At 29.3% G+C, this 26801-nt stretch overlaps 1 protein-coding gene across 2 annotated transcripts; it reads right to left on the bottom strand.

Moving 5' to 3' along the window:
• Window positions 1-3359: 3359 nt before the first annotated feature.
• On the bottom strand, window positions 3360-17721 carry LOC142330243 (uncharacterized). Of its 2 annotated transcripts, XM_075375410.1 has the most exons (3): window positions 17368-17721; window positions 5463-5856; window positions 3360-5378 (listed from the first exon to the last, which is right to left on the bottom strand). In XM_075375410.1, the coding sequence occupies exons 2-3, from the start codon at window positions 5812-5814 to the stop codon at window positions 4723-4725; spliced, it is 1008 nt and encodes a 335-aa protein (XP_075231525.1). In that variant the 5' UTR covers window positions 5815-5856; window positions 17368-17721; the 3' UTR covers window positions 3360-4722. The 2 variants fall into 2 exon arrangements, with proteins under 2 accessions (XP_075231525.1, XP_075231524.1); XM_075375409.1 differs by having other exon boundaries at window positions 3361-5856.
• Between the last annotated feature and the right edge of the window lie 9080 nt (window positions 17722-26801).

Raw genomic sequence — 26801 nt, 5'->3', positions numbered from 1 at the left:
AGCATTGTTGCTCCTAACTAAAATTCAATTACGAGCAATAATGAGTTACTACTCTGGTTTAAAAATAAAGATAGTCCTAGCCACAAAAGCAATAAACATCTATTCAAGATCATAAACGGTTACTGGTCATTATTATCAGCAGACAACCTTAAGCCAAATAGATTGTGTACAAAAAAAATCTCTTAAAACAAAATTTTTCTTCCTAAAACACTTAAAAATTTGAAGTTGTATTAATATATAAATTTCAACAAGTAAAGAAATCATTCGATAACATGATTTAAATACGAAATAGAAATGAAAATGATAAATCAAGTTATTAATTGAAGTGATTCTTTGAAAATGGGCACCAAATAATTTTCTTTATATAACAAAAAATAATTTTTTCATTAGTAATTTTTTTTTATTTAGAAACCTTTATAACACAAACTGTAAACAATATGTTTACCATTTTATTGGATATGCATCTGTTGTAATAATAGATATTATCTTCTGGTAAGAAATCAAACTAGGTTTCTTTCTTGAACTATAATTCTAATTAGATTTAATAAAAAAAGTAAGTTTAATCAACATATATTATTTTCAATTAGGCTGCCGCTCAAATAGTAAACTGATATTTAGTTCAACTGTTAACACTTATAAATAAACATTATCAAAAATGTTTAACTTCAGAATCTGTAATTGAATGAAATAAAACAGATTAAAGCAAAATAAAAGGTAAAAATGATATGTCAATAGACTAAGTAGATTTTTATTCATCAATTTAGAAATGCTGTATGTAATAATTAAAAATAAAAAATTAAGTGATGCCCAAATTCCAATACCAATTAAATACTGTAACCATACTGAGGGGGAAATTACAGGTCATCATAAAAAACATAATAAAATCAAAAAATTATATTTTTCACAATAAATGTCTTCATAGACATAGAAAATATGAATTAAACCTTAAGTAATTACTGCCTTAAGAACTTCATAGCTCATAAGTGTTGATCAAGGAAGTAATATGTTCACAAACATAATTCGTAGCAGTAATTCTGGAGGTAAATTAAAAGAATGCACTTAATTTATTTTTAAATGTAAAATGGGGTTTAAAAATAAATTAATTAAAAATTTAATTTAAAATTATCATTTCTTTTTCCTCTTCATATAATAAATAATACAGAGGATTAATACTGACTTATTTCCACCAAATTTTTTCTATACTGCAAATAAGAAATATGAACATTTTTTAACAAGTGAACATATTTCATTCACAGAATACTGTATGTATGATACACGGTACATACACAATAAATTCATACGTATTTAATAAATATGTATTTATAAGTGAGAAAAAAGTGACGTAAAAAAAAAAATTGGTTTCTTCAATGATAAATAGTAAAAACTAAATATAACATACATGAGACAGACAAAATAGCTATAAAAAAAAACACGAAAGTTAAAAAAATAATATAAAATATACTAAAAAAATTAATTAAAAACTAAATACTAACATTAGCATTTAAAGTAAATACATTGTGTAAATACATATATATTTTATAAGCTAATAATAAATTAACAAGTACAATGCATAAATGCGCTATAAAAAAAAGTTAAAAAATATATTTAAATAATACACAGAAAGGCATACACAAGGCCCAAAAGAGATTAAAAAAATAAAAATTTGAATGAATTTTTTTCAATATTTATACTAAACAATGGCACAGTCCGCATCAACCATAAACATTCCTAACTATATTGCAAACTTAACATTGTTTTTAAATGTTTATATACCCGATCTACTTAAATTATAATTGAAAGGTAATGTTATCATCAATAAAAACAAAAAAAAATTAGTTACTTCTAACAAAATCCATGCAAAAAAGAAAACCGACCGACTGTCCAATTAATCAAGCAATTTGTTCTCAGTTTAATATTAAATATAAATCGATCAATGTAAATAATTAATTTTCAAAGAAATAAAATGATACCATATACACCAGTCTCAATGATGTGTCACAAAATATGTTATATCTTAAGGTAACCTTTATCTACTTTCCAAAACTATCTGTTACGGTTTCAATTTCATTGACTCTCATATCAAAATTCACTCTTCAGTGTTAATCTCATACTACACACAAACAATTAGAGAAATATATATATCAAGATTCTCTCTCTCTCCTTTTTCCTCTAGCTTAATGTTTCTCCTAGTATCAACCAAGTGGTAACCATCTAATCTGCTACCATGCATAACTCTCACATTAATAATTGCTAACAAAATGCTGTTCTGATAAATAAATCAAATCAACTAACCATAGTCCCTGCATTTCTAAAAACTTTCATATGAAAGTAGCCTACTAATCTGTATGCATAACTTACAACACCTCAAGTAAATTAAGTACGCAATTAAAATTAGTAATTATGAAAATGAACAAAATTATGCACGTAAATCCTAAGTTAATTTTTTTTTCTTTTTAACAAAAATATTTCTTTATTGGTCATACAATCTACATACCAGTTGTTGTTATAGTGCTTTCAACATCTACAACCACCTACAACTGGTGTACACTTACAACCCCTCCCAAATAGATAAAATATATTCCATTTTGTACAGAATACCTATTTGCTTCTTTGTTCAACTGTACAATGTCAGAGTAAACAAAATTTATAAATTACATATTTATATGTAATAAATAAACATATATTACACTCTATCATTAATAAATATCGTGAATATAAAACAATAACATTCAACGATATAAAAATTACATAATTGTTATAAATTATTTGATAATGAAATTCTCATTTGATAATGATAACAACCGATAAAAATGATCAATGAAAAGCTATATATTTTCCTTCTGAGAAATATAACTGATAACTTACACTTACCATGACCAGAATATCCTTTTTAATAAACAAAAATTTATAGATAAAATTTTTAAATAACGAGCAATCTAAAATTCCAACAGACATTGATGGCAAATAAAAGCAGACATCACATCATCCGTAGTAAATATTTAATGATTTTCAACAAGTAAAAAATTTCACTTATTTCTGGTATTTAAGCAAAAATTCAAATGCCATTACATTAATTTACTTATATTTTCTTAGATTAAAAAATAATTAATATAATAAAGATATTAAAACTTATTCTAAACAAAAATATATAGATGTATTAGCATACTGGTATAAATCAAGATAAGACCTTGTATATGCAATCTTACTAAAAACAAAAAATATAAACTACTTTAAAGAAATTAACTCAGAAATAAAATAATATCATAAAATATCATTAATTGAATGAATACTGCGATTCTAATAATATTTATAAGTAATATTTATATATATATATATATATATATTTATACTGTATATTAATAATAATAATATTACGCTAAATGCAATTTTAATAATAATAATTAACTTATTATGTCATGGCTTAAAACTGTGTCTAACATCCATCTATCTTTTAAATAATGTATTATAATTATGAACTACTCTAAAACATATATAATGATCAACTAGTTAACTAATTTTTTTTTTTTAATATTATTATATTATTATGTTAAAATAGATATTATTATGATAATAATATGTTGTATTATGTATATATGTATGTATTATGTTTTTTCATTCATAAATTTCACCAGACTAATGTACTAATCAAGCCATGTAAACATAAAACATTATCAATAATAATAATAATAATATTAGCCTTAAATTACAGGCTAGTCTTTTGTATGTATATTTTTTGCATGAGTACATATGTGCATGCGTGTCTCATTCTTGACAATATTTATATATTTTAGGCAAAAAAAAACTGCTCTAAAATTTATACAAATATTATATTTATATATACTTTTAATGGATAACTGTTTTTGAACACCAGATTACAATGATAAATAATAAGCAGATAAAATACACACAATTTATTACAACAAAAAAATTAATTACTATGAAACAAATATATATAAATATCAATATGTTGAGAGCGGCAATACATGAATAACCTACCAAAATCTGATATTACTACTAACCCTAGAAAATAATTTAATACAAGACGATAATAAAAATTAAAACTTCAAAAATTGAAACTAATTAATAAAAAGTTACATTTAGGAGCCAACATGCAGAAACCTCTACATTTTCAGATTTTAAAACTAATTAACTAGTGTGAAGTAAACATATAAATGATAACAATTATGAGATCCTAATAAACAGACAATAAAAGATGCAAGTCATCACCTATTGGCATTGATCGGCTTATACATCAAAAAAATAATTTTCTGGATACTAGAACATCTACATTAACTCCCATGAAGCAAAACTAGAAACAAAATACTAGTGATTACTAATTTCACTAGTTTTTCATTGAAAACAACATAATTCCACTAAGAAGGCAAATGTATCTTCTAAGTAGAAGAGATTTCAAGTAAGAAGATACATAGAAAAATTACCTTTAAAATCAAATTAAAATTCTTTAACTCTGCTAATGTCAAAATTTCTATTTTATTAAATTGTACAGAAGATCTGAAAATGTATATTTTACTCCCTTAATTACAAATGAGAAACTTTCCAGATTCTAAAAGCCACAAAAATGAGAATAGTATTAACACCAAACAAAATTTCTGATCTAAAAATATTATTTTATACTGCAATTAGTTATCTAAATAATCCAGTGTTTTAACAGCAATCCAAAAAAACCACTCAGCCAGAGGTTAGAAGTGAGTCGATATCGAATTAGGTGACTACGGCCAAGAGTGAAGGTGGTGGTTGCAGATGCATATTATTTGGCGGTGCCAATACTGGCAAACCCACCTGTGTACCAACACTGACCTGATGCGGTTGAGGTGTTGGTGGGCTATGTATAATATGTGCAGTCATCTCACTTGTATCGCCCTTCATCAACTGTTTCAACATGAACGCATTGCTCTTATCTGAAAATGAAGTATATTGCTTGCCATTGGTATGGCTGCGTCTGTGCGATACAAGATGACCTTTGCACATAAAATCTTTTGGACAAAGATCGCAACGGAATGGGCGTTCTTGCGGCTCACCTTTTTGATGAGAACGCTGATGGAACATCAGATTACCCTTAAGCGGGAATCCTTTGCCACATTCATTGCAAACGTACGGGCGATCTCGAGGATGAGTACGCATATGCTCCAGAAGATGATCTTTAGCTGGAAATGGTGCAGAACAGATGATACAGTTGTATTCAGCTCCGGACTGATGCTGGCGGACGTGGCGTTTCAGATGTTCCTTCCTGGTGAACGTCCGGTTGCAGAACTCACAGCTGTGGGGCGATTCTCCTGTGTGGATGCGGATGTGGTTGGTCAGATGCTCCTTGCGGGTGAAGCTCTTGGTGCAGAAGTGGCATCTGTGTGGAGATTCACCTGTGTGTTGCCGAATATGATTAGTCAAATGTTCTTTTCTTGTGAAGCCCTTCATGCAATATGTGCACTTGTGCGGCGACTCACCCGTATGTTTCCTTATATGATTGACAAGATGATCCTTCCTCGTGAACGCCTTCGGGCAGTACTGGCATGGGAACGGTGTCTCTCCAGTGTGCTGGCGCTCATGGTACACCATGTGGTCCTTCCTCGTGAACGATTTCGCACAATAGTTGCAGTGGTGAGGGTGCTCACCGGTGTGCTGGCGTATGTGATTCATCAGATGCTCTTTACGTGTGAACGCTTTGGAACAATAATCACATCTATGCGGTGTTTCACCGGTATGCCACATAACATGATTCTTAAAATGATCTTTTCTAGAGAAATATTTGTCGCATATGTCACAGTGGAATGGAGTCTCTTGATCTTCTCGTTGCATAACAATATTCTATTTTATAGTGGCATCAAATGCCCATAATATCTGGAACAAAAGAACAAACACACTTCATTAACAGTACAGTACACACAATGTTATTAATATATAACACATTATAAGACACTCAAATCTAAAATTAGAAGTATATTCTGATGTAAAAAATTCATTACATATTCCACCCCTTATATCGCACAAATTAAGTTAAAACATTTACCAATACAATATCTGACAGCAATATATTTTAGGTTTACCAAGAGGTTAATTATCTGAGGTTCAACAAATAATTACCAATCAATATTTTCACATAAAAAGAAAGAGAAAAAAGGCATTTTTTGTTACAGCCCATCAGGCACATCATCAGAAATACAGCTGCCAAACTAGGAGAAAAACAAGTCCTTTAAGAATTTAAACATTTTTTTTTGGTACTTTGAGTGTTTATTAAACCAATATTAACATATTAACCTTATGTCACAAACACATGAAAACTATATTTTCAAATAGTTAAATATTACAGATTAGAACAATCTTCAGATGCATGAATTAACATAAATGAAAGCTGTTATAGCCATTGTAAAATACTGAATCCATCAATCTCTCATTCAAAAAAAAAGTGTGAGATGTACTGATTGTAGGCCTATTCCCTAATTCCTTCAAACCTGATCTTAGTAAAAGTAGTTTGGATTTATTTTGATTTCAAATAAGCCTCTGTAATTTACACTTTACACTTATAGTAATCTCAATAGACTAGATAATGACATTTCTGAACCACTTCTGGTCCAATTTAGTCTGGATGAACAAGGTTATACTATACATAAAACAAGTACAAATACCTAATAATCCCTCATAACCCTTTACAGGGCAATATTTTTAGATAACATTTTGTTCTGAAGTTTGCAATCCATGTTCAATTTTATCCTTCTTTCAGGATGGAGAAGGTAAGAAAAACGAAAACAATATTTAATCCATTTCACTTAACTACAGGTAGATCGAATTATTAGTCTGTTTTGTGTAATTTTAAGAGGGCTGTTTTTTTTTCAATCTCAAACTGTGCATCTAAGTAAACAAGAGATAGGCAGGAGCCAGGTCTGCGTGTCATGTGATTTTGCCCCCCCACCACAATCTCTGCCACTGCCGGCTCCACTGCATCAGCCTGAGCCAAGCTACGGGCAATTGCACATGGCCACCACCATCAATGCTCCTGCCAAGTGTGAGTTGCAAAGTGTGATACGTTTTCTGCAAGCAGAAGGATGCAGCACTGTTGAAATCCATAGCAGAATGAGCCTAGTGTATGTTGAAAACTTTATGAGTGATAGTAGTGTATGGGAATGGTGTGAAATTTAATGAAGGGCAAACGGACGTCCATGATGAAGGTGGGCAAGAATGCAAGTCTGTCACTACTGTACCCTGGTTGAGCATGTTGATGATTTTGTCCATTACAAACTGAGATTTATGTTAAGTGAACTTTTTGAAGAAATCCAGAAATTTCAAGGTCTTCTTTGTAGACAACTGTGACTAAAACCTTAGGTTACTGGAAACTGCGTGCACGTCTGATCCCAAAAATGTTAAGTGACAATCACAAAACGCAGCAAATGGCATCAGCCTTAATGTTTCTCACGCATTACAATAATGCGGTGGTGTTTTCAAAGTCTATTGTTACTGGCAATGAGACTTGGATCCAGTATGACAACCCAGAAACAAAAAAAAAACAATCTAAGCAGTGGATGCACACTTCTCCAAACAAGCTGCAAAAGTTCAGACACTGAGCAACAGGAAATCAATTGCTACACTTTTTTGGGACATAAAGGTGTCTTATTGGTGGACTTTATGGAGCAAAAGACAGCAATAACAAAGGAAGATTATTGTGAATCTTTACATTGCCTCCCTAGAGTGATCAAAAACAAACAAAGAGGCACACCTTTGTTCAATGTGGTTTTGATCCACGATAATGCAAGACTGTACTGTGCCGTGGCGCAAGACCTCTAATAATTCGAGCGGGAAGTTTTCAACCATCCACTGTATAGCCCACACCTAGCACCTAGCGATTTTCATCTCTTTCAAGAACTGACAGCATGGTTGGGCGGATAGCACTTCACCATCAACAAAGAACTTCGGGAAGCTATCAAGACGTGTCCCTTACCTCACTGGCGGCAAACTTCTTTGAAGAAGGTATCGGAAAGCTGATGTCACAATATGACAAATACCTCCCTCAATTGTTGGCAATTATGTAGAAAACTAAGTTAGATACTACTCAGCTTTTAGTAATAAAATAATTCTGTTATGTCAATGTGCCTTTTTTTTTATAGCCCATTGGAGGTTGAAAAAAAAACAGCCTTTGTAGAACAATATAAACAATTTATATTCCACAAGAAAACATTTTTAACCATCTTAGTAGCAGGTGGGAAAACACTTTTAAGTAGCAGCTTACACTGTCTAAGAGTAATATCCTTCCCAAATTTAAAGCTTCAGGATCTTCTGTTCAGACAAGGCATGAATAGATATAAGTGAACCATCAATACATAATAGACATTAAGTATCAAATAAATATATGTTAATTTTTCAGTAAACTATAGCGTTAAAAATGTATTGCACTGAATTTCAATAAATCATAAAATATTCTAGACAAATAAAAATATTACTATTAAATTCTGTCTGACCTGATATAAATTTCTATAAAATATTTTAAAAAAAATATGCGTTACAGAGACATAGGTCCTACACAAAAATATCACAGGAAGAAACTGAGATAAATATTATTTAACCCTGTAATATTGAAATTTATTCAGGTACTCTTTAGATGGGCTTAAATGTAACCACAAAAAAAATTATTATCAGTCTCTTAGTTATAACAATTAGTTTTATAAAATTTTACAAAGTTTTTTAATCAACTCATATTTTTTTTACATGTTTAATCTCTTTTAACACAATTTTCTAACAGAAAATGCTGTCATCAAACTCATAGTACAAAAATTTTTTTTAGATATGGTACTGTTTTATTTGACTATGAATGAAGTGTATTGAAATTCACTTTTTAACTATGGTCATGTTTGTCATAAATAGTAATATAATTATAGTTCACTACAACTGATAAATAGTACTTTCAGTATAAAAAAAAACTGTCAAAAGTTCATTATGGACTGAAAACAAAAAATAAAAATAAATGAACATCTTACTAATAAGTTATCATTAGTTAAAAGCTAAACATCTGAAATTTAGAACACAAAATCTTGGCCCAGTCTGAAATAACATAAATCAATTTTATTTGAATATATTACTTTTATATCTACAAAAATCACACATAAAAAAAAATACTAAAAATAACCTCAGCCATACAACACAACTTTGCAGTCTCAATCTATATAAAAAAAGCTTTTGTAATTATACCATTCTTATGCAAACTAAATTTCAAATTTTTATCAACAATTATGAATAAAGTAACTTGGTATATTGCATTTTTATGGCGAGAAAAATTTAATTTTTTGTTGAGATTTAACACAATGCTGAAAAAATAATTTATGCATAAATATACATACATATATATCAGAATTTAGTTACAATACAGACGTTAAATAAAATTCAAATAAAGTAAAAAAAAATTAATCGTACAATTACACACATGAAACACAAAACAGTTTATCAATTTTTTTAACCTAAGTTTTAAAGGTTTCAAAGCATAAGTTACACACACATGTGTGCACAGGCACATATATATATATATATATATATATAAACTTCAGAAACCACACCAGTAATCAATCATAAGAGCAAATCTCATATTTGCATATATAACTAAAACCCTAACATAAATATTTTACATCATATATGAAATAAAATGCCAAAATAGTTAAAAGAACAGGTACAAGTAGAACCACTGGGTGAAAAATATGAAAGGAGGGTCAATCCATTTGAAGTGTCCCAAAAAACATCAGCTGGTTGCTTGACCAATTCAAAAAAAAATTGAAACTTGTTTCCTACATGTTTAAGGATCTTAAAATAATTTTTTTTATTTAAGTAGTTATCTGTGGCGACCATTATTGTTATGATTGTTAAGGGTTTACGGAAAAAATCATAACTAAAAAACTACTGACCCTGGAAAGATGAAACAAAAAGCAACCTAATCATATTTTCTCAAGGTAAAAGATTATTCCAGTGGTTTATTTACCTATCTCTCTTCTTTCTATGAGAAAACGACCAATAAAGTTAAACATGAAAAACGGTGAAATTTAATTTTTTGGTAATTTTTTCAAGAGGCAGGGATGGCATACTAAGTTTGAATTATTTTTTTACATGTAGGTATATATTAGTAGTTTTACCATAAATAATATTAATGGTGATATAGTTAGCCCTAAATTTGTATACTTACCCCTAAATTGTTTTTTTTTTGAAAATAATTTTTTTTTAAATTCAAATTTTGGCTTCAAATAATTCTGATGGGGATAAAAATCTCAAATTTTCATAACTTGCAGTGTTTTTTCTGTTTATGGTTAGTAAAAAAGTTCTTATGTATCGTACTAATAAAAACCTCTCAAAAATCATGAAAAACCTGTTAAACGCAATACCACTTCTCCAAGGGGGTTTCTTGTATTCTTTGCAATTTACATTTTTATACTTAGCCCCTATGCTGTTGAAGTTGACGTTTTCAATATTTTTAAAATAGTTTTTTTTTTTAATTATTAATGTAGGTCATAATTTAATGGTAACTTAACCAATACCAATAACCTAATCCAATTTTGATTCAAAAATGCTTGTAAAATTTACCCAAACTGGCATTTCAATGAGTAGCCTACTCTTTTTTAAAAAATTAATTTTTATTTTTGTGAAGATTATCAAAAAAAAATAATAAATTGTGACAAAATTTTTATTATTCTCCAATGAAACAGCCTGTTTTTGTACAAATGAAAGTTTATTATTTAGTGTGGTTAACAAACAGCTGTGATATCTCTTCTAATAATTCTCTTGAAATTGTGTGAGAACGAATCATATCATTGTAATGTCAACTTCTCAGGACTTTGTAGATCGGTACCCACATTTTGTTTTGTTGAGACTTTTGAAATAATGTGCATGGTCCAGCTCTGCGGAAAAAATGAAACTGCACATTGTCATTTTCGAGGCTCATATTTACCACTTCTCCTACCCACCACTGATCATCATGCACATAAGCAATAGTCTTTTTCCTTAAATGAAAGTAATACAATACTTGACAGTCTTCATAGTCCTTGGAGTAAAATAACATCTTGCAATGCCTTCTGACACGGGAATATACTTATAGATTCTAGTACCAACAACTCTTTCACAGCAGTCAAAACGTTTTTTAGTTTCTGAAATCTTAGCTATCTCATCTGATTTAATCAAAAAATGCTTGAAGTTTTTCAGCTTGTGATTACAAAATGAATACATTTCATCAACGTTTAGTATCTGACTGTTTAATGGGTTTTGCCACCTCTCGTTTTGTTGTTCTTCCCATGGAATAATCCAAATAAGTACCATTCAGCTTCAAGGTCAAAGTATTTTTTGTAACTGCACAAATTAGCAGAATTCTTTTTATTTTAATACTCATTTGCAGAACTTTCAATTTTTCCCTCAGAGATTTTAAAGGAAAATTAAATTAAATTCATTTACGTTTATCAGAACAAGGCGCTTTTGCTTATGCACTTTGACACCATCAACATGCATGCTAACACAATCCTTTTTACCAGGACACAGCCTATTATTGTCATCTTCAAAAAATAACACACTTTTTTAATTATATAGCTACTAATTTCTGTTTTATGTCTTTTAACTAACTCCGGTAGAATGCCTTGCTCATTAACTAATTCTATAGTAAGTCTAACCAAATGCTCAGACATATTGAACTCTGATATTATTTTAGATCTGGTCCAAGATTGGGGAAATAAACTGATAATTTTAACCTTATCTTCTTTAGAAGCAAGAAACATTTTTCTTTTAGTTTTAAAATAAAAATTTAGCTTGCTGTAATGTTATTTGTATTAAGTTTTTCTTAACTATTTTATGAGTTCTCAAAAGAGTCACAACAGAACTGTCCATATATAGGTGACTGAATTTTAACAAAAACATTTTTCATGATATTTACAAACACTAATGACATCAAAAACTAGTGACAAACAGTAGTGAGACTAGTTTACATCTGTAAAAAAATAATTTGTCAATTTTCATCCTAAATTCACAAATTTTAATTAGTTATTTTGGCACTGTACCATAACTGTTTTATGACGCTCTTCATTCACATAAATTCCTATGGAACATTGTTCTTCCATTGTTTTATGTAAAATTACTTGAAAATAATTAAAAATTTAACTGATTTTAATTATACAATATTTTTAAGTATAACTTATTTATTTAATAAATACTTCCAAACACAGGATGAAATTTGAGACACTCTGTAAAGATGTGAACAGGTCATTGACTAATCTCAGACTGATCAGTTTGTTACTGCAGCTATATGATGCAACAAGAATTTTCCTGACGACTGGAAATGACTTCAAGCGCCTTTTATAACATGAACACTGCAATTGAATGATTTAAACAAGTCTATTTAAACTATAATAATAAATATAAAAATATTAAAGAGCCAAGAAACCCCCTTGGAGCACTTATTTAGAGTTAAAATGATATCACTTTCAACAGGTTTTTCATGATTTTTGAGAGGTGTAAGTTTTTACACAAGAAACTTTTTTATTTGCCATAAACATCTACAAAAACATTGCAAGTTAGCAAATTTGAGATTTTTATCACCAGCCCATTTTTTTTTAATTGGTCAAGCAACCACCCTTGGGACACTTCAACTGGATTGACCCAGGAAACTGAAACTTATATTACTTAAATGAACATTTAAATTTAAATTTATACTAAAACACCGGCTACACACTATACACAATGCGTCAAGCAGTGCCAATTCATGTACTTAATCCCACACTGTTAAAGACATCTGTTTTAGGTCTACTCGACAACCTAACTGTAGTACAATAGCTGCTACTAGTCTTCTATATTTATTGATTTAATAATTTAAATTATTGATAAATCAATAAATTTAATAATTTATTGATCATGTTAACTATTTTTTTTAACATAATTAACCTTCTTTATAACAATAAATGACCCCAAGCTGACAATTTTGCTATGAATTTTTAATGTCAATCACAGGCTTTTTCATATTACTTTAATGAAAATGAATTATAATATTTATAGACAAATATTATTATACCCCCACATTGCAAAGGAAATTATTTATTTATTCTTCATAAACCGACAACAATTACCAATGGTATGATGAGAAATGAATTTTGTAAACATGAAAATGCTGATTAGGATTGAATTCCAGAAATTTCTGGAATTAGGTAGAACACTCCACCATTGAGGATATATCATCTTAACAACAGTCTTCTTTTATTAATATAAAAACTGACTTACTGGATCCTGTTAATTATAATTACTAATCCAAAGCTTCCTAAAATATTTTACATTTAGTTTTGAAAAAGAACAGCTCCTTCTAGCTACTTCAATAATAAATAGCCTGATCACAACCCTGCCAATTACTGCTTTCACAGTTCAACAGGTCGGTAAGTACGTTGTTTGTAGATGACCATTGCCATATTCTTAGATCATGGAGGATATTCCAGGTTTTTGTTTCAAACCAAAAGAGAATTTAATCTAAGAAATTTCCATTCTTTATTTGTTTGAGTCAAACCCTAAAACTTAATTTAAAAAAAAAAATAGTTTACTACATTACTACACTGTACATTTATTTCTTAATGAAGAAATTTAAATCGTCTGCCAGCTTTTAATTATTTTCAGTAAAAAAAAAAAGACAATATTCTTTAGTTTTCGGTTATTCTTAAAGACAGATATATATATATATATATATATATCTGTCCATTTCTTTATGAATGTAATGATCTTTTTTATTCTATAAGTGAATCTAGAAATAAAATGCAATTTGACAAATGGTTTTTTTGTAAGTGCTAAAGTAGGTAAATAAATACAACTACTAGTTTAAAATATAGTATCCAAAGATGTTCAACAAAGTTCTTCTATTGCTAGTAGGAAGTTAAAAAAAAAAAATCCTGTATAAGTATTGAGGATTACTTGGTAAATCACAAATAGAAAAACTGTTTTACAAGATGTATATAAAAATTAAGTTTTCTACACTATAAAGTTTCAGAACATCTTAATTTTCATTTTTTCACAGGTAAAACAAACAATATAAGTTTGCCAGCTCATGCTCTAAAGCAAAATGGTTAAGTTTTTTTTTCATAAATAGTAATATTTTTTCTTAAATTTGATAAAAATATATAAGTGAGTTAAAGCTCAGTATCAGTGTTTCACTAATTTTTTAATTAAATGTACGCAATTGAGAAAAAACCAATTTCACTAATCAGTACGATAAAGATATATCAATCAAGTTATCAAGTTAATTTAGTCATCACTTTATAACAGAGATATAAGTTGTGAACCATCCTTAAAATTCCACAGAATTAATTTATGGTATAGATGTAAATGGCACAAACAGATACAAGATCTGTTCAAAAATAACCAAACGTTTTCTAAATAAATTTCATTGGATATTTACAGCATTATTTAATTAATCTCAGAAAACATACTTTCCTCCTCATTACACATACTTTTCCCAACATCCCTTCAAACACTTTTCAGCGTACAGTATGAATTTTCTTTTATGGACTCGCACTATCATTTCACATTTCTATCCTTTTAACAGCAATTTTTATTTTAGAATAAAAATGTCGGTGGAGCTGTCAGGGGGTACATTGAGGCAAAAGGTTAGTGAATAATTTTTTTTCACAAAACTTGCAAATCATTAGTGAAACTTGCTGATGGATTGTCATGAGAGAACTATTATGAGTTTTCATGCCAAAGTTCATTCAGTATCTTCTTCCATACATTTTTGTGGTGATATCTGATCACTGCTTGATAGGAGTGAAAATTGACTGTCTGCCATGCAGGTACAAATAATACTGAAAACCACTTTTGCTTGCTTTTTTGCCCCATTAACCAACTTCCAAACTCTGAGTCACTACAAACACAGGACTCCAGATCTCAGTGGGAGCCACTAGTTGCCTATAGCAACAAAAAATATAGCTTGTCTTCTCACAAAGACAAAAATTTACATCTGAGTTGTAGACTCCTTGAATTCAGTCTTCTGCTTGGAATGGGGCCTCTTAAGCTATATAAAGTACACAAACTAATTAACTTCAAACAGGAAGGGGTTGAATTTTATAACTGGTGCACAATTACAAGTTAACACTAATTGCCAATGATAAACAATGAATTCAACATGGTAGTAGATTACAATATTAGTAAATAAAAACAGGCAGGAAAGCAAAATGTATTGACAGAAAAGACATACAATTCTAAGCGCTTCCATATATGCCACTATTTGGCTTTAAGAGGTTATTCCTCTTCCCAAACCCAAATGGCTTCAAATGACGAAGTCAAGCTTGAGAAAACTACTTATTTTGTAAAAGTGGACAAATCGAATTATGTAAAGGGTATTAAAAAGTGGAAAGTAGTTGGTCTATATGTATTGAATGAGTGCTTACATATTCTTTTTAAACTTTGTGAAAAAAAATCAAGTTATGAGCTCATGATGTTGAATCAGCAAAAAATTATATTGACAATAAGTAAAACATTAAATCTATATTCATAATAGTACTGCTGTCAGCATACATTCAGGTCTTAACACATAAATTTAAAACCAACAAATGATTTTGACAAAAAGCAAATGCATGCTTTCATAAAAGTATTGGAATCAGTAATTCATTTGTTCAATAATTTACATTATACATTTTAAAGAGAGTACTTATTAAAGCTCAACAATAAATGTCACAAATGAAATGTAAAATAACAACAAACTTAATCATAACTACAAATGAACAAAAAAAGGAAAAAAATAAAGTAAAACCATTTGCCAAAAAACTTCATTTGACCAGAAAATTTAACAAGATTTTCATAGCAACTCGCAAACTTTTACATAAATAAAAATTATTAATTTTAATTATCACCAAATCCACATGCACAAAACTGTTTCAAAATCTTAAGATATGTTTTTAAATAATAAAAAATTATACTTTTTTAACAGCAATAACTCAATACTAAAACAATAACTTCAAAGAAAAATTATGGCTACAGCTGTTTATTCAACGTGCAACCCTTAATAATCACATAAATTTCAGCAACTTCGCAAAAATTCTGGTACTTCAAAAATTATATAATTCATGTTATTGACAAAAATGACCAAAATTTAATTTTAAAAACAAGATACTATATGAAGAGAAATATTTTAAAGCCTCAGAATTTAATTCTTTACATTTAATTGCATTTAATTATATTGAGTAGATTTTAAATGTACTCTATTATAGCACTGCACTTCTTAAAATGTAAATGGATAAATAAAATTATTTTTATAGTCAAAATCATTAAACGCAGAACAAAACTAAATTATCCAATATAGCAATATAACGGGGTATAAGAATAAATAAATGTAGACAATAAAAATTCATTAAACATATCTATTCTATAAGTAGTTTCTGTCAGGATTCTTCCTAAATCCAAAATTACGAATAAAATTCACAAATCAACATATAATTTCAGTCTCAGTCTACTTATGCAAATTAAATATAATTGGCAATCTACAAAATTTCTGACACCTGAATTAAATTTAAATACATTTAAAGATTTATAATAACATAGTTCGATAGACAAACCCTTCAAGGAAAGTATATCAACAAAAAATGTTGTAAACAATGACTTCAGAAGTAAAATTCACCAGCACTTAAATTTATCAGTCAAATAGGTTTGAAAAGTTTCAACAGAATATTATATAAAATTAAAAACTTAATCTTGACCATTATCATTAAACTAAATCTTAAACACAGCGAATCGTGACAGTAATGTAAAAACACTAAAATCAACAATTACAATTTATATAACATAAGCAGAGAAACAATCCTTTGTTCCACTGATCAACAATTATTACTGATAGTCTCTGTATGTTTATACATCTTAAATAATAAACACAACAAATATTAATTATCATTGGATTACTTGTAATTACTCACGGGAAATGCACCGCTAAAAATAAGCAGGCATAGAAATTACTTCGCAACGGGGTAGAAATAAGCCAATAAAGTAAGTGAACTGACAAGAAGATCGATATAAAGAAGAGATAAGAATAATTAACTACTTAATTTCAAACATAAGAAATGAATAATGAATTTCAATTCATTCGGCATCTGCCAAGTATTTATCTGAATAACGTACAAACAAAATTATTCCGAAAACTGGCTAGATAAATAACAATTATAATAACTTAATACCATAGATTTACCGCGTTTTCTAACCAGAAATGATATTATATTGACTATTAAATTACAAATAAACAAATACTACAAGTAAATTCCGCTAATATACTGAAATTCAATGTTTCAAAGAACTCCTTTACGACATAGGCTTCTACTTCATAAACAATAAACGAAATCAGTTCACCTACTCATTTAAACAAGTATTTTAAGAAATAAAACATACCACAAAATCAAAAACAATCCAATTAAGTTCATACAAGGCGATAAAAACACCGAATAACAACAAACGCACACTATTTTTTCGTAAAATACGCAAGACAGCAAAAAAATTATTTATAGAAAGACAAGATCAATCAGGCGCCATTTTGTATTCATAATTAGCTTCCACTCTTTGTCCCTCTTCTTCTTCTCCACTTGCATGTAAATGATTTTTTATAATTATGAAAAATAAAAAAAAAATTGTCGTACATTGACGTCTATCTCATAAAAATAAAACCTACTCTAAGACCAACATTATTTTTAATAACATTGACCAAAATATCAAACTATTTTACGACTCTTAAATGAGAAATCTTTAAAATACAAATCAGAACTTTACGGCAGTATGCTTAGCAGAAGCTTTTAGTGCAAAAATACTCTATAGTTAAAAAAAACTTTCATAGTGAGTAAAAGAGATTTTAAATAGAAAAAAAGTTATTATTTGTGTTAACATATTTTAGTATGAATAATTAATGTAGCAATATTATAAAATAAATAATAGAAAATCTTTCATTATATTTTTACTAGATATTGGAAACTGTACTTATTTCTCATTAGTTTTAATGTGCCTAAAACAACAAACTTACCTTAACCATTCTTTTCTTGAAAGTTATGAAACTATTCCTATAACTTTCATTTTCTTTCTTTCTTTTTTTTATAAATAAAATAAGGAAGATACTTGGCAACGTTGCACAAAAATGAAAGCAAAAAATAAAACAGCGTATGTTGCTTCTCCTGCAGCAATTGAACTTAGTTCTTTTTTAAAACTGTAAGCGGGAACTATGCCTTGATTACCGGCGTTTTCAATTGACGTGTAATATTAGATAAATGCATTTTTGTATAAGATATAAATTGGTGGCCATAAAGGGGAAAAAAATCATTGTAACATTAAAATATTTTTTATTACGGCTATTAATTTATTAATATGTACATTTTATTTTTTAAGAAAATAAAAATTACTTGCTTTCAAAATATTTCCTCATATACATTTTTTATCATCAACCAACAATTCAACAGATAATAAAACATGTATAAAATATATTTTCAATTATCTTGGATTTATTTTCTACAAAAATTTTGCTTTTTTAACTTCTGTTTCATCAACCTCATTAAAATATCTGCAATAGCATACCCAATATCATAATAGTATAATAAAATATGTCATTGTTTATTTACTACTGATACTGCATTAAATTTTTTATTCATTAAATCCTTTTAGCAAATGCAAGGCTAACAAAACATTTTAACAGTTTTATAAAATATTAATTCTGAATGCGATTTCAACCCAGGACCTTCCAGATGAAAGATGTAGATGCTATCACCCCACTACAAATTAGTTGAGAAGTTTAGTTCGTTAATTGATTACACAGAAAAAATCCCTTTCGGCACACCAGAAGATGGAGGTAGATTTCACCTATCTGAGAAGGGTAAAAAAAGCTAAGAAGGGGGATAAAAACGATTTCCACCTTATAGTTATGAAAAACTTCAAATTTACTCACTATGACAATGGTTGCATGTTAAAAAAGTTTCATATGTTTAGCATATGACAAGCCTCATCAAAATCCAATCAAAATTTTAAGAAACAATTCCAGCAACATTTTGGTCATCCCCTGCCATAACGGTTGGTCACATCAATAATCGTTTCAGACAAAAGTTTTAGGTAATGCTTAGAGGACGAACGACCACTTTAAACCGATTCGATATTGTGCCTATTAAGGGAGGTATGATTTTTTTGTCTTCGAAACCTCATTTTTTCCACCCCCTGGGCTAATGGTTAATGATATCAAAATACTTTACTTAGATAAGTTTTAGGCCCTTTTCCAAGGAATAGTAGGAACTTAAATAAATTTGATATTCTACTTAATAAGAAAGTTATAGCAATATTTTGTTTTTTTGAAAAAAAAACCATTTCCACCCCAATGGTTCGATTTTGTCCATTAATGAACCTGACCAAGATTTTGAGTCATTATATTTCATGTATCAATTTAAAAGTGAGTGGCACAAAATTACGGCAGTTATCATGTCCAAAAGAAAGTGAAATATATGTGCATATATAAATGTATATATAAACTTTTCAACTGATGGTGGTTTTGGTGTCTGGGGGATGTGAAACATGAAGATATGTCAAAATTTTCTGGAATCATCTATCTAAAAATTTGTAAAATAAATAAAATCAGGATTTTAAAATTTTATTTACTTTGAAAATTTTTTCTACATGATCATCTAATAAACTTAAGTATTATCTCAAAAGGAAACATTTTATCATAATTTGAATGAAAACTCCATACCATATATTTCTCAAGAAGCAGTTACTGTTATTTAATTGAGAAATGAACATATATTTTGACAAATACAAGCTTCAATCTGAAATGGTGAATTAAAAAAAGCTCACATAGAAAATATTTTTTCTGATTCTTAAAGGAGTGCTATCTACCACCAAAGAATTTTTTTTGAATTTATTGTGTAAGTCTACCTTTTTAAATCTAAAACATTGTAATAACGGATTTTTTTTATTTACAATTGATTCACTTTTAAAAATGCCTGCACCTTAATCTTTTATTAATAATAATAATAATACAAGAAACAATGTATGTGGAATTTATAAAATTAAATGTAATGATTGTGATGGTATTTGTATAGGAAAAACAAATAGATCGTTTAAAGCTAAATATTTTGAACATTATAGAAATTATAAAAATAATAAATTACGGCTGGCCATTTAATAAACAATAAACATTCTATTTCTGATATTAACACAAATTTAGAAATTAATTAAAATGACATAAGATTAAATATATTAGAAAAATAGTATATATATATATATATAAATACAAACTAAATTCCAATTTGATAAACCATCACAGTCTTTTAGAGAGACATTCTTATAAAAACTGCAACAGATAGCAGCACTTGTTTAAATTAATACACAATTTTTGTAATTTTTGTATTTTTATTTTTAGATCTTATTATGCAGTAATGGAATTACTTCAATCATGACTGAGGATGCAGGATCCCACAAAAATACATTCATAAAAAAGTATGTAGTAGGTATGATATGTCTTACCTCAGTACTTCTGTACTAAGAGGTTTTATTTAATAAAATTTAAATTTATAAAATATTGTTAGAGGAGGAAGCTTTTGAATTTTATGGTTTTATAATAGAATCAAAGAGAATGCTCAATTTGAATTGTAGCTGGTAGTTAAAGATATTTTTAAGCCATAGGTGTGTTTGTGCATACTTCAAACCAGTCTGCTGTATAGGTTTTACTTTAAGTGCTTTATAATATTTAAAAATGTTCAATGTTCACAAATGTATGAAAGTGATTTTTATTATTAAATGATAGGTAGCATAGTTTGATTTTGTTTTAGAAGTGAAAGAGTAGAAGTCATGGAATCATATACCTGCTGATCGTCTACCAAACTGAACTTGGAACAGTCATTTCAAATGTTATTATTGTAAGATTACATCTTTATACATGTTTTTGGGCAAAAAAAATTGTTATAACTAATTTGTTGTAATTAATTTAGTATCTGAATAGTCACTCATTTAGTAACCAATTCAAAAGAATAAAAAATCTGTATAAATATAAATCGGTTAATTCTATCAAGTTAAAAAATGTTAAATCAGTTTTTTATGATAACAATGAAATCAGTTACACAGCATATGAAAAATGAACAACTCTACATGGAATTTGATCTCAATACCATCTGATTGAAAAGCAGAGATGTTATCATTAATACTTGTACTTTAGTAATTCAGAGAACATGTCCTTGGTTGGATATTTTTAACATATTTCCTCTTCTTTAATATCTTTTTTTTAATTTTTATTTATTTAAATGATTTATTCATCTGATATCTTGGTTGCATTTTCTAATACAATGAAATATACTTTCAGACCTTTTTAAAGCTGTGATACAATTCTTTCATTAACAATGCTAGCAGATGACACTGATAATAGTGCTCAGATTGAATTGATAAGAGATAATAAACACAAACTTAGTATGTTATTTTATTCAAACATTTTTCTCAAATTTAGTAAGCTTGTAAATTTCATACTTTTCAAGGACACAACAAAGTTGTACAAAAATTACTAATTGCAAAAATATTTTGATTTTAAAACATATTTTCTAGCTATTATTATAATTTTTGGTTATTGTAAACATTATTTGTTGGCTGTTGTATAAATAAATGGAAAATATTATTGGGAACTATTATAGAGTAGCACTAACACTGCTTATAGCATCTGTAAAAGGCTAAGAAGCATTAATCTTCAACCATGTTTCTTTCAGAAAAAGCTTTTTTTTGATGGGTCATATTTTAAAAATATTAAATTTTATTCTCTTTTATCACAAGTCAGTTGATGTCTAAGTTGTGAATGAGAACCACACAAATAAATTAGAATATTTTATTTTCTTATTTCAGTAATAGGTATAATACCCTTCAATAAATGGTGTTGCTGTTCCCATACTGCTATCAGTTGATGTTACTGCTGCAGTTTTGTTTAATTAAGTAGATATGTAGTTTGAATATGATGGTGAAGTGTGTTGGATTTGAATTATCTGTTTATTTAGTTTATCATTGTTATTTGTTTTTATATTTTAAATGCAGATTACAAACAAATACATGTCTACCTAATTAAAAAAACTGACACCAATGTGAGATTATCAGTACCAATTACTAAATTTGATCACAAAGATGATTTTTGTGATTGGCATTTTGAAATGTTTTTAAAAATGTTTTTTTTTTATAAACTGGTTTTTTTTTTTTTTTGCTTTTTATATGTAGTCTCAATGATATAAAATAATGGAAGAATGAAAATACATACCAATACATGGATTCTCTTAAAGTTAGCAATTTTCAACACCCAATCTCGGTATATAAAATAAATTCATTCATTAAGAAAATCTAGTTTGACTATTCTTTAAAGTTACAGAAATAAAAAATTTTTTAGCTTTATTCATTATAATCTAACTTCCAGTGGGCATTAAACTGTATTTAACACACACTAGAAAAAGTTTGTATGTGGGAATAAAATTTATTATTAAAATGTATTACATCATGACAAGCGTACATTAGCTTATCAATTGAAAAATTATCAAGAATGCTTAATAAAATCTGCAATAAATACAGAATACAACATACATAAACATAAAAAAAGTTGTCTATTTTCTAATAATTTTATAAAATTGACTACTCTTGGTTGATGGGTCAGTGATAACTGCAAGAAATGTTCATAAAAAGGGTAAATAAAACAGAAAAAGTGGACACATCTTTTATTACAATAAAATTATGATTTGATAAACCTATCTAACAATTAATATAAATGCATCAATAATAACATTAAAATTATTTTTAAAAACTCAGGTACAAAATTAAAATAAACTGTAATAATAAACAAAAAATTGACCAATTCTTATAGTCAGATGAGGATTCATAATCTGAATATATATTCAAAAATGTACTTTTCAATATAATTAACACTTCCATTCTGATATTTGCTTTCTTTGTAACTTTGTAAAATATAATCAACAACTTAATATTATTACTCTAAAGGGTAAGTTGCAATCTGTTCTACTAGTGAACAATAAGCAACCCTCCATGAATCAATGAGATGAAGATTATATGTACATCATGTAAATGAGGTGTAGTCTTGTACAGACAGAGGCGAACCATTCCTGAGATGTGTGGCTAATTGAACCCCAACCACCAAAATACACCAGTATGTAACTATCTAGTATTCAAATCCATATAAAGTAATTAAATTTTAGTAAAATTTGAACCTTAGAACCATCAATTTCAAAAATCAGCTGTTAAACAAGTGATTTGCAATGATGAGTTTAACTTTAGATCACTTACCAGAGTTTACCATTTCACTAGCTCACCGGGCTAGTCAAGAATTAAAAATAAGTAATTTTGTTAATTTAATTAAAAACTTGTTATTTAAATTTATCTCTTGTTATTTAATAACTATAGAGTTTAATTTTTTTAACTGTCTGAAATGTAATTATGTACTATATATATATATATATATATATATATATATATATATATATATATATATTCTAACAAATTCAAAGAAAAAAAATAATCATGGTGTTTGGTAAGGAAGTTGATTTGAATAGTAAGGAAAAATGATTTTACAATTGAAAAAAGTACAAATATTTAGATGTTACACTTACATCTCTGTTGACACACCCATCTCATTTAAGGAGAAAACTAACAATCATAAAATTTATTTTAGACAGCATCAGAAACAGGCTTATTTTAAGTAATAACATGTGTACTTTGCAAGATGGGAGTCTTTAATGCTGCAATCAAAACTATAGTTTTATATAAAGTTGATGTCTGGGACTATCAGAAATTAAAGGAAATTGGAGTATTCAAAAATATTTACTAAGGAAATTGTTTGGTCTTCCTTATAATACTCCAGATTATATAATTACTTAGAAACAGATTCCCCACATTTCTTTACACATGATTTCAAAGCTTATTCTTAAGTATGCGGGCAAGGTATTCTCTCTGTGCAACATACTAAGTTATCAAGAATCATCTCTATGAAAGTAATTTGAAAAGAAAAAGAACTGGTAAGTATAGAGACAGCTACGAGTTGAATGTGACTGCCCAACTGATCTTAAAGTACAAAATATAGATCAATGAAAGTATCAATATGAAAATCAAATATTGGACAGAATCAGGGGAGTAATTAGATGTAAGTGGTTAGATAGGGTGAAAAAATCAATTTTTCCTTTGGTTTATCATGGAATAAGTGTAGAGCATAATTTTTATATCATGAATAAGTATTCATGAAACTTTATGGGTACAATATTTAAAAGTCGTAGATGTACGTTGAGACTAAATAGCAACCTAGTAAGGGAAGTAAGTATCTTGTACATTAATTTCATTACATTATGTAATGTTAGGTTGAAGAAAGATGTGATACACTCAGTTAGTAAATATTCTAGGTTGAATTAGCATTGTTTGGTTTGGTAATGTTCTTTTGGAATAGGAAACACCTGGAAATTATGAAGGAAAAGTGGAAGAAAAAGAAGCAAAGAAAAAAAAGAATTAGTTGAAATAATGTAGTTCACAGTGGAGTGGCTAAAATGAAAAAAAAGAAAAAGTGTATTTATTTTTTTCTGGAAGAAAGATAGATAGATTTCATAGATCTCTCTTTGTTTTTTTTCTTAGGGAAATGTTTATGTATTAATCAACCAGACAGATGGTTTATATTGGCTTACACCATGCCTTAAATATGGAAGATTATAAATTTTAATTAATTATTTTTCTTCATGGTGATATTTATATACTAATTTTGCATTATTATTATGGATAGATGATAATAGTGAAGGTAAATGTCATGCAGGACTCTGCGATGGAGCTGAGTGGGAGTAGGAGGTCTGTCTGCCTCTCCCTGGTAGATCAGACCGGAGTCCACTATTGAAACTAAGTCAAGAGTATAAACTGAAAGTTGAGTTCACTAAGGGAGCTAAATTTTGTAGTTGCGAATAATATTTTGGTGGTATGTTATTATTCTATTGCCTCGATTGTAATGAGACATTTACAAAATTGGCTCTGTAAAATGTAGAATTAGGCACAGCTTCCACGAACTCGGTTAGCTAGTTCAGAGGGAAACGATCTAGGACATTCAAGATGTCCGGATGAGGCCTACAGCAAAGGCAAAAGCTGAGTTTAAAATCATCAATGCAAATGTCTACCAAGGCATTTACATCAGTGGCATCCCAACGAGGCCTGGCTTATTACTACGAGATGTAAAAATTTAGAGGCCAAAAGACAACTCCTGTTAAACCTTCTTCTGGTGACCAGAAGCATCAAAAGGCGGGTGTCTCTTCCCCTCTGGGGTTGGGATGTTATGAATATATACTTTGGTCCCTTGGATGTGTTTCCAGAGTATTCTGTAGCTATTTGGTTTGCTTTTAGTGTTTTTGGCTTTCGGTTGCATGTGTACGTTTCGATAGTTTCAAGGCTTACTAACTGTATACTGAGGCTACTGCATAACATTATAATAGTAGACTTGTTATTTGCTTCTCATTTGTGATGGTGTAAGGCACAGATTTCTGCGACGCGTACCTGCCTCACCGTGGCGAAGAGGTAGCAATGACTTCTGATTGTAAGCCCCTGTAACAAGTAAGGAAATACTCCCTGCTAGTCCTACTTGTGTTCTTTTCAGAATGAGGGCTGTAATCCATGGTTATTTTATAATTGATCCAGAAGCAGCCAAGCGGTACAAAGAGTGAAAAGAGAATATCTAAGGTCTCCAGTTGAGGTCAAAGTCGTCCCTAAGCGAAAATGTAGGCCCCGTATCATAGTTTATGACATAGATCAGAGCCTCTCTGACGAGGATGTTTTGTTTCTCATTTGAGAGCAGAACACTGACTTAGATGAGGCTGTATTTGCTAAGGAGTGTAGCCCTACGGTATCACGGTTTTTTGAGCTAGGTGCTGACCTCCACCAACAAATTTTGTTTGAGGGTAGGACCTTCGTCAACTTTGCATCCTGTCGCGTCAAGGAATGACGACTGTCCGCAAAACAAAGAGGCTCTAACTTGCGTGAACTGTAAAATATTGCGCAAAGGTCACAGACATTCGGTTAATAGTAAGGAGTGCGGTTGCTACGTAAGAGCGGTTGAGATTTATTTCAACTCTCTTGATGGTTAGGTTCGGCAGCTAAATGCCCAGGGTGCCTATGTTGTCCAAGTTGAGCTACGTGAGGATGTAAAAAAACGGAGTCTCGATGTAGTTCTTCTACAACACCCTTATGTGGTCAAGGATGATCTGCCAGGTTTTCCAGGCTGGAAGAAGTTTTTCGTTGGTAACAGTAAATCCGCCGTTCCGTGCAGAAAGTCCGATTGCAAATAGCGTCTTCATACGGCAAGCCTCTGACACGCATCACGTCGTTGCCAAGCTTGCTGTGGATGTTTTGGACCTAGTTGTGGTTAGTTCGTAATTTCAGTACAGGGATCCCACTGAACAGCATTTTAAAAAACGGGATAGAATTGTTAGGCTGGTAGCAGGTTGTCCGATTGTTATAGGTTCTAATGCGAATGCCAAATCGCTTCTTTGGCACAGTGGGATCACGGATGATGGCGGAGAATTGATTGAAGGTTTCATCACCAGCATAAGTTTGATGTTTTCAATGTTGCAGGCGAATTGTCTACTTTCATCGGCGCGGTCGAAAGGCGGAGGGCCTTCCGTGGTACCAACATCGATATTACGATTGGTAAGGATGTCCCTGGTAGGATTCAACACTGGTCTGTAGTCGATGATTGCGTGAGCGATCATCGACTAATATTTTTTGATTTCATAGGTGGGCTGCGCAATGTCTATAAGAACGTCCCTGTTCAGCAGTGGCGCTTTCTGCTCAGGTGGGCGGATTGGTTC

The sequence above is a fragment of the Lycorma delicatula genome, chromosome 9, assembly GCF_047948215.1.
Source record: "Lycorma delicatula isolate Av1 chromosome 9, ASM4794821v1, whole genome shotgun sequence".
Classification (NCBI taxonomy): Eukaryota; Metazoa; Arthropoda; class Insecta; order Hemiptera; family Fulgoridae; genus Lycorma; species Lycorma delicatula.
This window is presented reverse-complemented; position numbering and strand designations above follow the sequence as displayed.